General features: G+C 49.2%; 1 protein-coding gene across 1 annotated transcript in view; it reads right to left on the bottom strand.

The window, feature by feature from the left end:
• Positions 1-18,673, bottom strand: part of MCMDC2 (minichromosome maintenance domain containing 2) — a 298,944-nt gene that overhangs the window by 79,705 nt on the left and 200,566 nt on the right. The window contains exons 10-11 of the mRNA XM_029591416.1: positions 6,738-6,904; positions 640-819 (exon numbers count right to left, since the gene is read on the bottom strand). Coding sequence (XP_029447276.1) covers positions 640-819; positions 6,738-6,904 — 347 coding nt within the window. The remainder of the gene's footprint in view (positions 1-639; positions 820-6,737; positions 6,905-18,673) is intronic.

The raw sequence follows: 18,673 nt of genomic DNA, 5'->3' as shown, positions 1-18,673 counted from the left end.
TCGTGTGGAATAAAAGCGCCATTTTCTCCAGATGCGCCCGACAGCCCTTCGGTGTCATTTTGCCACAATTGGAACACAAATCTACGTCGTGAGCTGGGCCCAGACAAAATACACAGATCAAATGAGGGTCTGTGATTGACATTATCCTAGGGCAACCAGGGCACCGACGAAAACCCATCGCCATCGTTGCTGACGAAAATTTAGGCTGGTCACAGTTGGTGCCAATGAGGCCTATACAGGTCCCCGATGGGAACAACCGAAAAACAGGTAAAACCTACCGTGCGAATGTGGCTATCAACAGCGGAGAAGGGAGACCCCAAAGGGGGTATAAAGGGAGTATACAGTTTTGCAAATTTGCAAAAAACTCCTGAAAAGAAAATTCCTGTCAGGAACTTGTGAAGAGCTCCAAATCCGCGTGGCAAAAGCTGCGTGGAAAAAAGAGACTGAAGGGAGACCCCTGCTGGATGCGGGGTTAGTGCCATGCTGGGCATGCCCAGTAGGTGTCAGTCAAAGTTCTAGAAACTTTGACAAAAGTGTTCCGTGATTGGGCTCCATCCTGATGTCACCCATATGTGAGGACTACCATCCTGCTTGTCCTGTGAGAACCTATATTTCATCGAAAAATATGTGCAATTTTACCTCTGCATAATCTTGTGTTGTGAACTGTTGGGAAGCTGCATAGATAGGTCCTTCTAGATCCACTGCTTTTCGCAAACTGTGATACACAAGTGGAAGAACTGGATGATAAAGGGATGATTCATTACAATGAATCAAGAGTCCAAAATCATCTACAAGATTAGCAGGAGTGAAACTTAAATCCTATAGTAAACAGAGAGAAATAGCATTTTAAAATAATAATTAATCAGTTCTAATGTTACATATGCACAATTTATATGACTTCTGGTCTGATGAGATGCATATTGATTTGCTGGTGTGAATGTTTTTCTAATTTCATGAAAGATCATTCTGTTTTTGGGCATTATGATGTGGTTAGACTTTAGAGAAAAGCGCACCTCAATAAGATGCTTTTTTCCTCTACGTGAGAAATTGCCCAGAGCTTATATTTTAAAGGCTTTGTTTATGGGATCATTCCATGGGATGCAGTACTCCAATGGTTTATTCTTGTGGCAGAGGGCTGATCAACCTAGTTTAAATTAGGTTTAGACAAAAGTGCAGCTCCAGGGACTTAAGCAGATTGCTATATTTAGGAATAGGAAAGGAAAATTAGTTCTTACCTGATAATTTTCGTTCCTGTAGTACCACGGATCAGTCCAGACACCTGGGTTGTGACTCCGCGCCAGCAGATGGAGACAGAGCAAAACTTGACGGGCTCCCTACATATAGTAAGGTGCCACCCACATCCCCTCAGTCGAACGTACTGTCAAAGTAAAACAAGTGCCCGACTAACTAACTATAAACTGCAATATATATGCCAATTCAGAACACACCCCTGGCAGAAAACAGAAAACCAACCGAACCAGAGGCAAGAGGCTGTATGCCAAAAACTCGCAATAATGCAGCCCGAAAAACAAACGAGCGGACTCTCTCACTCTTCATCGGAAGCAGAACAGACGGGCGGGAGCCTGGACTGATCCGTGGTACTACAGGAACGAAAATTATCAGGTAAGAACTAATTTTCCTTTCCCTGTACGTACCCGGATCAGTCCAGACACCTGGGATGTACCAGAGCAAATTACTGAGGGTGGGAAGCAGAGAGTCCCGCTCGGAGAACACTCGCTCCAAAACCCTGAGCCTCAGCTGCCTGGACATCGAGTCTGTAATGCTTAGTAAACGTATGCAACGACTTCCACGTCGCCGCTTTACAGATCTCCTGCGAGGACACCTGAGAAACCTCAGCCCAGGACGTGGCCTGCGCCCTAGTGGAATGAGCACGAAGTCCCCTAGGTGCCAACTTCCCCTGCAGAAGATACGCTGAACCAATCGCCTCTTTGAGCCAACGCGCAATCGTGGCCCGCGAAGCCGCAGACCCCCGGCGAGGTCCGGAGCAGAGGACAAACAAATGGTCAGACACCCGGAAGGCATTAGTCACCTCCAGATAACAAATGAGAATCCTGCGAACATCGAGTCTGCGCAAGTCTCTCGACCTCTTGTCCCCCGGATCCATGACTGAAAAACCAGGCAGGTCTACGGATTGATTCAAGTGAAAAGAGGATACCACCTTGGGCAAAAAGGATGGAACAGTCTGTAGGGAGACCCCGGTCTCCGAAAAACGCAGAAAAGGCTCTCTACAGGACAACGCCTGTAACTCCGAGATTCGACGAGCAGACGTAATCGCTACCAAAAACACGGCCTTCAGCGTAAGGTCCTTCAGAGTCGCGCGCTTGATTGGTTCAAAAGGTGCCCCACAGAGGGCTGATAGTACGCAATTCAAATTCCAGGACGGACAAGGGTTTCGGACAGGAGGGCGCAAGTGCTTAGCCCCACGAAGAAAACGCACCACATCCGGATGACAGGCCAAGGACACTCCCTGGACCTTACCCCTGAGACAACCAAGCGCAGCGATCTGGACCTTCAAGGTACTCCAAGACAGTCCCTTCGAGAGACCTTCTTGAAGAAACTCGAGTACCACCGGTACAGCTGGACGTATAGGATCTATGTCGCGAGTACCGTACCAGTCTTCAAAGACTGTCCAGACCCGCATGTAGGTTAGGGACATAGACTGTTTCCGAGCCCTCAACAAAGTCGCAATCACGGACTCGGAGTACCCCTTATTCCTCAAACGCGCCCTTTCAAAAGCCAGGCCGCGAGACAAAAGTGATCCGCATCCTCCAAACAGACGGGTCCTTGTTGAAGGATGGACGCGTCCCCGTGAAATCGAAGCGGAGGCTCCGCCGCCAACTGAATGAGATCCGCGAACCACGGCCGCCGTGGCCACTCCGGTGCCACCAAAATCACCGCCGCCGGATGCAATTCTATCCGACGCAGAACCTTTCCGATCAGAGGCCACGGAGGGAACACATAAAGTAACACGTCCGTGGGCCAGGGAAGCACCAATGCATCGACGCCTTCCGCGCCCCGCTCCCTCCGTCGGCTGAAGAACCGCGGAGCCTTTGTGTTGAGAGCGGTGGCCATGAGATCCAGGTGGGGCCGTCCCCACCTGGCACAGATGCGCCGAAACGCTACCTCCGGTAGCTCCCACTCTCCTGGATCCAGCCGATGGCGACTGAGGAAATCCGCCTGAACGTTGTCCACCCCTGCGATGTGAGACGCCGCTATGCCGCTGAGGTGCTGTTCCGCCCAGGCCATCAACAGACTCGCCTCCTCCGCCACTTGTTGGCTCCTTGTACCTCCCTGGCGATTGATATAGGCCACTGTGGTCGCATTGTCCGACAGAACCCGGACCGCTCGTCCCCGAATCCATGGGAGAAAGGCTCGTAACGCCAACGACACCGCCTTGGTCTCTAACCGGTTGATGGACCACAGCGACTGCTGACTCGACCACTGACCTTGCACCGAGCGGCTCCCACAGACCGCTCCCCAGCCGGAGAGACTGGCGTCTGTCGTCACCACCGTCCAGGTGGGCATGAGCAGGGAGACTCCGCACGTCAAGTGGTCGGTGGAGAGCCACCAATGCAGACTGTCCCTGGCCCGGTCCGTGAGTGGCAGCGGTCGATGAAACTCTTCCGAGACCGGCTTCCAACGGGACAGTAACGCTGACTGTAATGGTCGCAGATGAGCAAAGGCCCAGGGAACCAAGGCGAGCGTCGATGCCATGGAACCCAAGACCATCAGATAATCGCAGACCAGCGGGCACCGCATGGACAACAGACGTCTCACCTGTCGCTGTAGCTTGACCACTCTCTCTTGAGTCAGAAACACCCTGGCCCTCACTGTGTCGAACAAGGCTCCCAGGTACTCTAACCGCTGAGTAGGCTGTAGCTGACTCTTGGAGAGGTTGACTACCCAGCCGAGAGAGCGCAAGAGCTGTAGAACCCGGGCAATCGCTTGTCGACATTCGGCTTCGGACTTGGCCCGGATGAGCCAATCGTCTAGGTAAGGGTGAACCAGGAGCCCTTCCCTCCGGAGTTGGGCCGCCACTACCACCATGACTTTGGTAAAGGTGCGTGGAGCCGTGGCGAGACCGAACGGAAGAGCTCTGAACTGATAGTGCCTGCCTAGGACGCAAAACCTCAAATATTTGTGGTAGGACGGCTGAATGCCGATGTGGAGATACGCTTCCGTAAGATCCAGCGATGCCAGAAATTCGCCCGGATGAACCGCGGCCACTACCGAGCGGATCGTTTCCATCTTGAAACGCGGAATGCGAAGTCATCTGTTGACTCCCTTGAGATCGAGGATGGGACGGAAGGAGCCGTCTTTCTTCGGGACCACGAAGTAAATGGAGTACCTTCCCAGTCCCCGTTGTGCCGATGGCACGGGAGAAATGGCGCCGAGATCTTCCAGACGTCGCAGGGTCGCTCGGACAGCATCCCTTTTGAAAAGAGCCTTGCAAGGAGAGACGAGGAACTTGTCCCACGGTAGACGAGCAAAATCTAACGCGTAGCCGTTCCTTATTACGCCGAGAACCCACTGGTCTGAAGTTATCTTGGTCCATTCCTGGTAAAACAAGGCGAGCCTCGCCCCCACCTGTGGGACGGCCTCTGGAGGCTGCCGCGAGGAACGGACCCTTCTCGTTTCATTGGGCCGACTTGGACCCCGATCCCGACGGGGTTCCGCCAGTCCTGTTAAACCTCTTCCCTCGAAAGGACTGAGACCATGAGGAAGGTCTAGCAGAGTTCGAACGGTAGGACTGTCCCGCCCTCGCCGATCTCTGCGGTCGCTGTCGCCGGTTGGATCGAAACCGGTTCCTTGGGGAGAAGGTCGAACGATGTCTGGGCCTGTCCTCCGGCAATTTAAAAGCCTTGTTCTCGCTGAGGAACTGCATCAGATCGTCCAACTGCTTACCAAATAATAGCTTTCCCTTGAAAGGCAATGAGCCCAGGTGGGCTTTAGACGTACCATCCGCCGCCCAGTTCCAGAGCCAGTAGAGACGGCGGGCAGAGACTGCCGACACCATGGCCCTGGCTGATGTTCTCAGCAGGTCGTGCATAGCGTCCGCGCTGTAAGCTATCACCTCTTCCAAGTGATCCGCCTGCGAGGCCTCCCCGACGGAGAGGCCCGCATTCGCCTGCAAAGTTTGGGCCCAGCGGAGCCCTGCCCGCAACGCAAAATTACTACAAATGGCCGCCCTGACTCCCAGGGCGGAGACCTCAAAAACCTTCTTGAGTTGCACCTCCAGCTTCCGATCCTGGATATCCCGGAGCGCGGTAGCTCCGGTGACAGGAATGGTAGACCTCTTCGTCACTGCCGACACCGCGGCGTCCACTCGTGGGAGACGCAGCAATTCCAATACATCCTCCGGCAGAGGATATAACTTGTCCATCGCCTTACTCACCTTCAGGCCTAACTCCGGGGTATCCCATTCCCGGAACAGAATGTCGGATGCCGAAAAATGGAACGGGAAAGCCACCGCGGGCCCCGCGAGGCCCAAGAGGACTGGGTCCATATTCGCCCCCTGACGGGTCTCTACCGGTGGGGCTGGTCGCCATTTCCCAGGGCTTTCCTCGTTGCCTCCCTGACTGTATTCAAAATGGCCACCGTTCCCGCGCTAAGCGGGAACGGATCGGCCCTGTCAGCTGCTGCAGACACGGCGCGTGGCGGCGATCGGGACCCCCGAGAACGGCCCCCTCGACCGCCCTCCGAAGGCCCTTCGCCCCCCGACACGCAGTTCGCGCAAACACCGGCTCGTGAGACCCGCGCGCGCGCCGACCCACACGCGCGGCAAGCAGTCCCCCTGGGCATCCCTGACCACAGGCACCACCAAGGTAAGTGAAAAATAAAGTTTCGCCGTTCCCCCACGCAGCCCCGACGAGGAGAACCGGAGAGAGAAGAGAGAGAGAGCCGGCGCGTCAGAAAAAAATAAAGCCGAAACCTTTTTTTTTTTTTTTTTTGCAATACTTAGCCGCTGGCCGAGGTACTGAAGACTGTCTGCTCCTGCGGGGGCGAGTGAACCGGGCTCCCCGGTGTCACCCCCGACGCTGCTGCCAGGCACGGCCGGGTCCTCGACCCTCAGCAGCGGCCTCAACCAGGGGCAATGATCCCCTCGGGATCTTGTAATCCCCCTGGGAGGCTCCACCGACGGGAGACTTCCTCGAAGCTAAAACTTTTCCCAATCTTCTTCTTCTTTATCTTTTTTTTTTTTTTTGTAAATTAAGCTACCCTATTGTAAAAATAAAATTCTCAAATTCCTTTATCCCTGACTAACTATCCCAGGGATCCCAGAGACTGTGGGTGGACCTGCCCCATCTGCTGGAGACAGAGTAAGACTGAGGGGCTGTGGGTGGCACCTTACTATATGTAGGGAGCCCATCAAGTTTTGCTCTGTCTCCATCTGCTGGCGCGGAGTCACAACCCAGGTGTCTGGACTGATCCGGGTACGTACAGGGAAAGGTTGTTTTGGTTTTTTTTTTTAGTGTGCATCAGAATGGGGTATAGATGCAGAGTACTTTATTTAATTCCTCTGGATTAGTACAATGGTAGGAAAACTTTTATTTTTTAAATACAAATATAAAAAATTGAAAAGAGCTTAATATAGCTAATTGATACCATGTGTAGTAAGAAGAGGAAAGAAAATAAACACTATGTTACATGTATGAAAATTATTTTTATCACTATTGTATCATTAATTAGTACTTGAACAATGAAGTTTTTTTTACCATTTGACCAATGATGGCATTGTCTTTTTGTATATGTCTTGCTGAAGTAGAATCTGCAGCAACAAAAGACCAGAAACTGCATTGAATTGGAAAATAAATCTGTTGATCCACATTTTCCCCATACTTCTTTCCTGGAATGAACATTGTAATGCTCCTGCTGTCTAAAACTAAGTCAGAACAGTGACTTGTTACTTACTTGAACAAAGTCAACATACATATGTATTTTGTTCAAAAGTCAGCATTTCATGCCTTCACGTGAAAAACATTTAAAATTAGCTTTGAGTGCCAAAACAATATGGCCAGAAATGCCAGCCTTTTAAAATCTAGGATAAATGTGCTGTAGACTTTTCTAATCATTGACTTCAAATTTTATATCTAGCCTCACAGTGGGGTTCAGTGATAGGGGAAGGTCAGGTTGTTACCATTTTGAAAAACTGCGCTGACCGGGTCCAGGCCTAGGGGGTGCCCCAGGTCCTTAGCAGCTATCAAAGTCTTGTAACACAATTTAATTGTATTTCTGGAGGAAGATGTTGGTGGAACCAGGAAACCTCATGAACGCCGATCTTGAGAAAGGATTAAGTTAAGTAATCATCTCTCATTGACTTTCTTTGACTGACGCTTGGGAGCATCCATGTTTCTTCTTTAGTTTTGAATATTCACGTTTAAGAATTTTAAATCACTATTTAATGGTACAATTAAAATATTAGCATATGATGACAAGGGGTGGAGTGCTTCATCGAAAAAAATTTATACTGATACCATCGACCTACAGATCCCCCTCCGACTACACAACTCATCAAGACCGACAAGAGATGCATACAAGGGATCGCTACAGGTACCACCGTCCAAATCTACCAGACACTGCACACTAAGAGACCGGGCTTTCTCTACAGCCATCCCTCCGTTATGGAACTCCATCCCCTCAAATCTCAGAACAGAACCTTGCATCTCAACCTTCAAAAAAAGACTAAAGACCTGGATATTCTTACAAGCCTTCCCGGACGCCAACATAGTCTACTAATCTCCAACTACACCTTGGTTATCCATTCTATTGTTTTACATATGTAATTTAATAACCTATCCTTTCTCTTCCTTCTCATCCAAGTTCTTATCACCCTGTTATATGTAACTGCCTTTTCAGCACCTTTGTTATAGTTATGTTTTCTATGCACCCCTGTTTTATGTGAACCAGCATGATGTGACTGCTGTCTCGAATGCCGGTATATAAAAATTTGAAATAAATAAATAAATAAAAAAGATCCATGTTTGATGCCTCAAAAATTTATACAAATGTGTTGTTTGATTAAATGCATGGTAAGCTTTTCACTCGTTACGTTGTGGATATTGATATTAATACATGGGGTATTTTCTCCTTTTTTTTTAAATCACATTAACAGATATAGAGTAACATGTAACCAGCAATACTAAATTGTAAAAGTCTGGCAGTTGGTGCTTGCAAAAAAGTAAAGCTGGAACAAATATAGCAATAATAATAAACACTGCAAATAAACTCCTAAGGGTGCTGCATAAAGTAAATAAAGCAAGAACAATAGAATCCCACAAAACCGGTTTATCTTTGGGTACTCAGGAATTCACCTTCCAAATTATCCCCAGTCACAGTATATTTATTTATCTATTTATTTATGTATTTATTTACTGTTTTACCAATACAAAACTGATCAAAGCAGTTTACAATAGTGAGGAACTTAAAATTAAAAGTGATACTAACTAATAATAAAATAAAACACTAATAGGAAATAAACACCAAACACTGTTTATGGTAAGGAAAATCCAATACATACTGTAGTTTGTGAAATGGCTCTTCCTTTGGGCTGCTGAAATGTCTAACTTCCCACAACCAGGGCAGGCTTGAGCCCCACAATCTCTGCAGGTCCCTAATCACAAGGCTTTCCTATAACCAGTCCAGCACAGTAAGCAGTATTTCAGAAAGCTGTACATACAAGTAGAAGTCTGTGTTCAGCTTAGCAGGACTGATACAGCAGTAAAGGGATAGGGAGAATGGGAAAAAGAAAACCTACTCTTCTCTTTTCCTGAATACCTCTTGTAAAATGTATTTCTTTTTATCTCAATCTATTAGCCTGCATGATCCAGCCACCCAGCCCCTAGTTTGGGGAAATCCTTGGATATCTACTTCTTCTGGGCACACAGACTTCCTCCTACTGCATTTGTGGATATCACACTGCTGCTTAGCTTCTTTCCAGGTCACAACTCCTTCTGTCTGTCTCTCTCTCCAGCTGCCATAAACAATGCTCCCCTCTGTCCAGCTCCATTCAGTTGAACAGCCATTATCCATACCCTCAGAAAGCCCGGGAAAAACACAGAACCATGCTTTTTTCCTCTTTGTTCATAGGCTAAAGTTCACTCTGATGTCCTCAGCCTGGGCATAGCTAGCTCCAATTAGCTCACATTGGCCTAGATTTTTCATTCTGCTATATATAGCGGAATGAAGAGCCACGGGCAGAAAAGGGGCAGGGGAGCAATAGTGTGCACCAGGCTGCATCGCGGCAGTGCATTTTCTCCCACCACAGTTGCAGCTACAGCACACACTATTGCCCCCATAGCGCCCCTGCAAAAGGTGTAGTTATTTCCAGTGCTACTGCCGGCGATAATGGGGCGGATTTTAAAAGCCCTGCTCGCGTAAATCCGCCCGGATTTACGCGAGCAGGGCCTTGCGCACCGGTGCACCTATGTTCCATAGGCCTACCAGCGCGCGCAGAGCCCCGGGACTCGCGTAAGTCCCGGGGTTTTTCGAGGGGGGCGTGTCGGATCGGCGCGGCATTTCGGGGGCGGGCCCGGGGGCGTGGTTTTGGCCCCGGGCGGTCCGGGAGCGTGGCCGCACCCTCCGGAACCGCCCCCAGGTTGCGTCTCGGCGCGCTAGCGGCCCACTGGCACGCGGGGATTTACTTCTCCCTCTGGGAGGCGTAAATCCCCCGACAAAGGTAGGGGGGGGGGTCTAGATAGGGCCGGGGGGGTGGGTTAGATAGAGGAAGGGAGGGGAAGGTGAGGGGAGGGCGAAAGTGAGTTCCCTCCGAGGCCGCTCCAATTTCGGAGCGGCCTTGGAGGGAACGGCGGCAGGCTGTGCGGCTCGGCGCGCGCCGGCTACACGAAATCGGCAGCCTTGCGCGCGCCGATCCAGGATTTTAGCGGCTACGCGCGTATCTACTAAAATCCAGCGTACTTTTGTTTGCACCTGATGCGCCAACAAAAGTACGCGAAGGCACGCTTTTTGAAAATCTACCCCAATGTGTACAACATTATTGTCTGCAGCGCAACCGGACCCAAAATTTTTAAAATCACGATCAAACCCCTCTCCTTTTCCTCATTTAAATTTTATCGTTGTGATGCGGTCGTTATCGCGTGCGTTATCGCGTGTGTTAGGGCATTATTATTTATTTATTTATTTATTTTGAATTCTTATATACCGACATTCTTGAAGGATTTACAAATCATGTCGGTTTACAATACAACTGTTGCGGAGCGCTCGGAGAGCGATCCCACTCCTGGGAGATGTGTGTGCCCTTGGGCCGCGGCTCGACGCCAGAGAGGTCTGAAGAGGTGCCGCGGGAGGCGTGGCATGCCCGAGCATGGGCTGGACGGAAGCAAGCTGGAGTGATGACTGGAAGACAGGCCCTCCTCCGGGCCTGCACGCTTCGAAAGACCCAACAACGCTATGTTGGTCTTGTGAACAGTCCTCCGACCGTTCCCAGCCCTTTCGGACCTGCCGCAGGGTACGGCACGAAGCGGCAGGCCGGATGGAGGCCAGGGCAGCGAGGACTGGAATATGGATGCAGACGAGACTCAGAAACGAGGTACTGGAAGTGCAGACGTGGACTCAGAGACAAGGTACTGGACGTGCTGACGTAGATTCAGAAGCAAGGTACTGGACGTGCTGACGTAGACTCAGGAGCGAGGTACTGGAAGTGCAGACGTGGAATCAGGAACGAGGTATGATGCATACAGGAGACTCAAGGGCGAGGTTCGAGACTGGCAACAAGGAGCGCCCTACACAGCCCGCCTGTGGGGCTGGTCACGGACCACAACAGGGGTTGCTGCAGAATACCAGGCTTTCAGAGAGTTCAAGAACAAGGTAAGGCTTTTCTCAGAGACTCAGGAACGAGGTGCATGGCTTGCATCACGAAGCGCCCTACTCAGCCCGCCCATGGGGCTGGTCACGGACCATGACATGGCTTGCCGCGAGGCACCAGGACATCTTGAAGAACAGGAACGAGGTGCTAGCTTTCAGGAGATTCAGGAACAGGGTAAGGCTTTCTCACAGACTCAGGAACGAGGTGCATGGCTTGCATCATGAAGCGCCCTACTCAGCCCGCCCATGGGGCTGGTCACGGACCACGACATGGCTTGCCACGAGGCACCAGGACATCTTGAAGAACAGGAACGAGGTGCTAGCTTTCAGGAGATTCAGGAACAGGGTAGAAGCAGGTTGCTGCACTCCTGGCAGCATATAGCAGGGGTTTGCTGCACACCGGCAGCCTGAAGCAGGGTTTGCTGCACACCGGCAGCCGAAGGCAAGGTAAAGGCATCAACTGGACTGGAACACGGGATCGGATTGGAAGACAGGCCAAGGGCAGGAACATGGACAGGCAAACATCAGGGCTGGAACATCAAGCAGACATCAGGACTGGAACAGCAGGTAGGCATCAGGACAGGACGAGGAGCTCCGACAGAGAACAAGTAACACAGGACCTTGCAGAAGGCTGGAACACGGACAACTCCTGGAGCAAGGATGGTAAAATCCCAGGAGTGACCAACTCCTTGCGAAGGCAAAGTTAGACTGAAAACTGAGCCCTTTAGTAGGGCTGATGATGACAACACCCAGGGAGGGGCCAGCAGGGGGCCACACCTGGCTGGCCCTTGAAGAGGAGTAGAGAGGCGCACGCCCACGCCCTAGGGAGCCGGAGAGAAGAGCTGGAAGCTGGTGGCATCCTCAGCCACGTGGAGGGCCCAGGGAAGCAGCGGAGCAGCCCTGGGCTGGAGCTGGGTGAAGGCAGGTCGCTGAAGCAGCTCCCAGCTGCAAGGACTGAAGCAGAAGTAAGGCTGGCTGCAGGGAGCTGTGGGAGCTGTAGCAGGCTGCAGGCATAGTAGAGAGCTGCAGGCACCGGCAGGGACAGCCCCCTGCCGGTCGAGGACCCGGGCTGAAGCAGGCTCCAGCAGGGACGGCCTCCCTGCTGGCTGAAGGTCCCGGGATCGCAGCAGCACGTCGGGGGAAGGCAGAAACAGGAGCAGAGGAGCCGGCGCATGGCAACAGCTGCGGGGATGGCCCCAGCTGATTCAGGAAGAGAGAAGCAGCGTTAGTGGCCCGACTGGCCACAAAGGTAAGAGCCTGCCCGCGCTCCTCGCGGGCAGGATCGCAACAACAACAGAACAATCGCGTCTAAGGCGTTACATTAAAACATAGCGTCAAAAGAATAAGATAAAACAGAGCAATCGCGGCTAGGCCGTAACATTAGAACATAACGTCTAGTAGAATATATAAATATGAATACATAATAATGCTTCGAATAGAACGAATAGGGGACGGGACTTTAGGGAACATTGGCACATTAGAACATTTAAATCATTAATAGTAACCTTAACTTTAGCACTTACGTAGAATAGTTCGGGTAACCTTAGAGTAACAGATGGCACAGGGTGTGGAGAGAGGGACATGGCAATGGGTAGAGATAAGAGATAAGAGGTGAGGAGGGGACAAGAGATAAGAGGGAAGGGGGACAAGAAGTAAGGGCTGTAAGTCAAGAAGAAAAAAAAGAGAGGAACAGACTAAAAATAGTTGGGGAAGGGGAGATCCTAGAACCCAATTATGTCCTGTTATGTCCTTTAACCCAATTATGTCCTTTATTACATGTGATAAGGCCCTAACGTACGTGATAATAGCCCATCGCATTTTGAAAAATGACCCTGTATGTCAGATGATTCCTTTTGTTATCCTATGCAAGCCTTATCAATGCTTCTTGTTTGTTTTTGGAGCAGGCAGTCCTTCTCTCAACTTGTTAACCCTGCAGCTAGCTGGCTGTGCATTGTCAAAACTTATTTAGGCAGGTCTAAAGCACAGTTTAAATAGTTCAGCTGTAAGCAACTGTCCTTGGTCACACTATTAGGTCCTAGCCCAGTGTAAACTCATGGGGGCAAGGACCCAATTAGGGGACCCTGTTACATGCACAAAAATGTTTTCAGCACAGCATTTTTTGTGTGCATAAATATTTTGAGGTAGATTTTCAAATGTACGCGCGCACATGTACATTTGATTTTATAACATAGCATCCTGTTTCCAATAGAGGCCAAACCAGGCCACAAGAACCTGGCAATTACCCAAACACTAAGAAGATCCCATGCTTCTGATGCAATTAATAGCAGTGGCTATTCCCTAAGTAAACTTGATTAATAGCCGTTAATGGACTTCTCCTCCAAGAACGTATCCAAACCTTTTTTGAACCCAGCTACACTAACTGCACTAACCAAATCCTCTGGCAACAAATTCCAGAGCAGGCCGGTACAGCGCCATTGATCGCTGATCAGCACGCGCAACTTACTTCAGGTCGGGCCCTGAAGTAAGTTGGAAAACAAAAACAATAAAAGCCAAAAGGTAGGATTTAGCGGTTGGGAAGGAAAGGGGAAGGGATGTTAGCGTAGGGAATAGGGAAGTTCCCTCCCAGTCGCCAGCTCATGCATGTTATAAAATTGTTGCGTCCTTGCGTGCGCGCCAGGAAGCATGTGCACATGAACGTACTCGCACTTCTTTTAAAATCTACCTCTTAATGTGGACAAGTGGAAAGTAATGTACATAGGGAAGAGCAACCCAAATTATAATTATACAATACAAGGTTCCACATTAGGTGTCACCACCCAGGAAAATGATCTAGGCATCATTGTGGATAATATGTTGAAATCATCTGCTCAGTGTGCAGCGACAGCCAAGAAAGCAAATTGAATGCTAGAAATTATTAGGAAAGGCATGTAGAATAAAACAGAGAAAAGCAAGTTTGCTTACCGTAAATGGTGTTTCCATAGATAGCAGGATGAATTAGCCATGCTGTCATGGGAACTGTCAATCAGGGCCCGGGAGGCGGAGCTTCCAAAGAGAAAGAAAGAGTTTTGCTCTGTACGGCTGTGCGTGAGTTCCCGTGCAGGAAATAGAACTCTCCCTCAGTCTGTGATTAAGTAGTAGATGAACATAAGGCACGGCATGTCGACCATCCAGGGAGGTGGGTGGGTCAGCATGGCTAATTCATCCTGCTATCTATGGAAACACTGTTTATGGTAAGCAAACTTGCTTTTTCCAGTTGATAGCAGGGCTGAATTAGCCATATTGTCATGGGAGTCCATAGCTCCCTATCACGCCGTGTGTCTGCGTATTTCTTTGTTATGCGTGATTTGATTTTAGTGGAAAGTTGACAAGGTCATTTAGATGTCAAAGAGTGAAGAATCTCTTTTCCCATCCTGGCATCACCTGATGACTGTTGGTCCAGACAGTAGTGGGACGTGAAGGTATGTAGGGAGGACCAGGTAGCCGCATTGCAAATGTCAATGGGCTGTACATTTCTCATGAGCTATGTAGGCCGCCATTGCTCGTACCTGATGAGCATTTGGGTGCGAAATAAGATAGAGCTTCCGTTTGCTGTAGCAGAACTGAATACATTGCGCTATCCAGCTGGAAATGGTTCGTTTAGCTACTGGGGTTCCCGGTGCATTAGGATTGAAAGAGACAAATAACTGTGAAGCTTGTGTTTGTGATTGTGTCCTCTCCTTATAGTATGCTAAGGCATGTTTACAGTTTAAGGTATGCAGAGCACATTCCCTTTCATTTTGATGAGGCTTAGGGAAGAATGTCGGAATTGTGAAACCACCTGTGGAAGGAACGATGGATGAGTTCGTAGGACAGTTTTATGATGATAAAATTGAAGATAAGGGCTATAATGGACCAAGGCTTGCAACTCACTAACTCTGCATGCCGAGTTCTCTGCTACAAGGAAGACTAACTTTCATGTGAGGTATTTTATTTGGGCTGAGACCAAGGGTTCGAAGGCCGATAGCATAAGCTGTTCCAGAATGAGATTGAGGTTCCATGGTACTAGAGGCTTGGATATAGGCGGTCTAATTCATGAGAGACCTTTGATGAAGTGAGATACCAAGGGATGAAGTGAAATAGGTTGGCCCCGATGTGATCTGTGATAGGCTGAAATAGTGCTGAGATGAACCCTCACAGGCTAAGTTGCTAGGCCAGCTTTGTACAAGGTATGAAGGTAATCTAGAAGAGATTCGGGTGAACAATCCAAGGGATGAAGACCTTTGTCTGAACACCATGCGGAATATCGATTCCACTTAAAGCAACAATTTCTTCTTGTGGATGGTTTCCTGGATTCTATTATGATCCCTTGTGCTTCAAGGGATATGCCCTGTTCAGCTAGGAGGATCTGTTCAACTTCCATGCTGTCAAGTGAAGGGAGGAGTGCATCGGGTGTAGGAGAGTCTCTCCCTCTTGTGTTAAGAGATCTGGCTGATCCGGCAGGGGAATTGGATCTTCTATGGAAAGATTCAGCAGGTAGGTGTATCACGGCTGTTGGGGCCAAGCTGGGGCTATCAATATTAGGTGTGATGCATCCTGTATACACTTTTGAATGGTTCTTGTTATGAGAGGTATTGGAGGAAAGGCGTAAAGCAGCCTTTCTGTCCAAGGGAGGAGGAACACATCCTGTGCTGTCCGATGAGGACTTGGAGAGATCGAATAGAACTGAGGCACTTTTGCGTTCTCCTCCATGGCAAAAAGATCCATAGTTGGTACTCCCTATTGAGCAAAAATTCTTTGCGTGACCTGGTGGTTGAGGAACCATTCGTGAGGATAGAATATTCTGCTGAGCCTGTCTGCCCGGGTGTTGATGACTCCCGGAAGATAATTTGCCTGGAGTTGTATGGAGTGGTTGAAGATGAGGAGTGTCTCCTTGCAGAGGGACCATGACCCGGACCCTCCTTGCTTGTTGATGTAAAACATTGCCACCTGATTGTCAGTGTAGACCATTACACGGCAACCTTGAAGGTGAGAGAGAAAAGCTTGTATTGCATTGCGTATTGCTCTGAGTTCTAGCAGATTGATCTGCAGATTTTATTCTTGTTGGGACCATAGTCCCTGCATCTGCAGGTGGTCCAAGTGTGCTCCCCAACCTTTGCGAGAGGCATTGGTTGTAAGCACTGTGTTGTGTGATGGAGCGCTAAAAATGTCGCCTTTGGTTAGCGTAGTTTTGTTGAGCCACCAGGTTATGTCCTTGGACATTTCCACAGTAACATTCACCCGTAGTCGTAGGGGTTGTTTCCATTGACATTTCAACTCCCCATTGAAGTCATCTCATATGTAATCTGGTATTGGGTACCGTGTATATGGCCGCTGCCATGTGTCCAAGTACAGTAAAGATCTGATGCGCTGAAGGATGCTGCATTATTCTGAGGGAACGTAGAAGACGTAGCATCTCCAATCGTCTGTCCTTCGATAGGAAGGCCCTGCTGCGAGTGGTATCCAATCGAGCTCCTATGAACTACAGAACTTGTGTTGGGGTTAAAATCGACTTTTGGTAGTTGATGACTAATCCCAATTGGTCCAAGCTCTTGGTCAATTGACGTAGTTGCATTAAGAGTAGCGAGGGATTCAATGCCACTAGAAGCCAGTCGTCGAGGTATGGAAAAATCCTCATGTCCCTTTGCCGGAGGGACGCCACCACCACCACTATGCATTTCATGAAAACTCTGGGGGCCGATGATAGGCCAAAAGGAAGAACCATATATTGGTAATGTTTGTTCTGGAATTGGAAAGACAGGTAACGCCATGATGACGGGTGGATAGGGATGTGCGTGTAGGCATCCTTCAAATCTATTGAGCACATCCAATCGTTAGGTTGGAGCAGTAGTAGTATTAACTTTAACGATACCATCTTGAATTTTTCTTTCACTAGATACTTGTTCAATTACCAGAGGTCTAGGATTGGTCGTAGGCAACCGGACTTCTTGGGAATTAGAAAGTATGGAGAATAGAACCCCTTGTTGCAGGCCAATAGGAGGATTGAACGAATGGTCCATTATTGAAGTAACAATGCTATTTCTGTCACCAACTGGGGTTGGTGTAGTTTGGGACCCCCTGCAGCAAGATGTGGGAGTCTTTTTTTTTTCAAGAAATGCAGCTGATACCCATTCTGAACCCAACAGCATGTTAGTCTTCCTGGCGGAGTGAGCTGTGGTGATGGCGAATGAATCTCTAAAAAGACTGAGACAGTTTGGCTGGAGCTGTAGGTTGTTGGCTCTGGTTCTGATTGGACCTAGGGCGCCCCCTTCCCCTGTGAGATTGTTGCTGTTGCGAGTGTTGTTGTGGCTGATAAGAGGGAAGCCGATAGGAGGAGTAGGGTTGGAAGGGCCTACGTGGATATAATTGTCTACACCCTCCCGTGAAGTAGCGTTGTGGTGCGGCGTATGCTTGGGGGTCAGTCAAAGATTGTACAGCCACGGATTGTTCCTTCAGATTTGCTACCGTCTCCTGAAACCGAGGTATGAATAAATTATCCCCTTTACACGGCAAATTTGCTAATTTGGCATGGACGTCCTCTCGGATCGCGCTCGCACATAGCCACACCATTTGACGAGCTGCTATGGCTGTTGCGGAAGACCTGATTACAGTTTCAAAAGCCTCATATACCGTCCTGATTAGGTGCCGAATCCCTTCCTCAATATCTGAACGGTTTGGACATGGTTGGTTCAGTAAGCTCTGATGTAAATAGTTGACCTTTTATCGCCTGCACGCATTCATACAAATATTGCACGATGTAAAATTGATGTTGATGAATGCTTGCTAATAACATTGAAAAATTGGAATGTTTTCTTTGCAAATTCATCCAAAGAGGGATGGTCCTTCCCTGGGGGTGCAGAGGCCTGTAGTTTTGTTTTCTTAGCCTTCTGCATGGCTGATTCCATCGCGATGGAGGTAAGAACATAAGAATATAAGAAATTGCCATGCTGGGTCAGACCGAGGGTCCATCAAGCCCAGCATCCTGTTTCCAACAGAGGCCAAACCAGGCCACAAGAACCTGGCAATTACCCAAACACTAAGAAGATCACATGCCACTGATGCAATTAATAGCAGTGGCTATTCCCTAAGTAAATTTAATTAATAGCTGTTAATGGACTTCTCCTCCAAGAACTTTCCAAACTTTTTTTGAACCCAGCTACACTAACTGTACTAACCACATCTTCTGGCAACAAATTCCAGAGCTTTATTGTGCGTTGAGTGAAAAAGGTATGCGGAAGCAGTGGTAATGAGTAATAGGGTGACTGTTTCATGCAAAACTTCAAGTCCTCCTTTCAGGACACTGGAGCCCCAGTGTACGGGGTTTCCCACAATTTTTTCAAGACGGCATCTAGGACCTTGTGAGAGGGCAAGGAAGTAGGCTCTGCTGGTAAGTCAAATATCTTTAGAAGGTCTAAAGTTTCACCCCTCGGGTCCAGTACGTTTTGAACCTCCAAGTGGAGGATGGAGCCTACCTTTTCCAGAAATTTGGGGTAGGACAAGTCCTCTGGTGGTGAATATGGCTCTGGAGGATCTTCTGGTGCGTCAGAAGGATATCCCGTTGACATATCCGGGGACGTATGATTGAACAGGAGAAGGAAGTACCAGAACAGGGAGTTTTGAACTGGATGGCTGGGTAACCAGAGTGGGCTCTGGGTTTGGCTCCCTTGATGATTGAGTGGAATGTGGTGAACTGCCCGCCGGGAAAGGAGGGAGGGTGAAAGTATTTTGCAATGTTTGAAAGAATCCAGATAGCGCTTCTGATAATTGGGAGAAGGCTTGTTGCTTTTTGGGTGGCATTTGAGGCTTTGTTACCCCTTGGCCATATCTTGGGGAGATCGCCGCACACAAGGTGTCC

The sequence above is a fragment of the Rhinatrema bivittatum genome, chromosome 2 (genome assembly GCF_901001135.1).
Source record: "Rhinatrema bivittatum chromosome 2, aRhiBiv1.1, whole genome shotgun sequence".
Classification (NCBI taxonomy): Eukaryota; Metazoa; Chordata; class Amphibia; order Gymnophiona; family Rhinatrematidae; genus Rhinatrema; species Rhinatrema bivittatum.
Note: the sequence above shows the minus strand (reverse complement) of the source record. Positions and strands in the feature narration are given on the sequence as shown.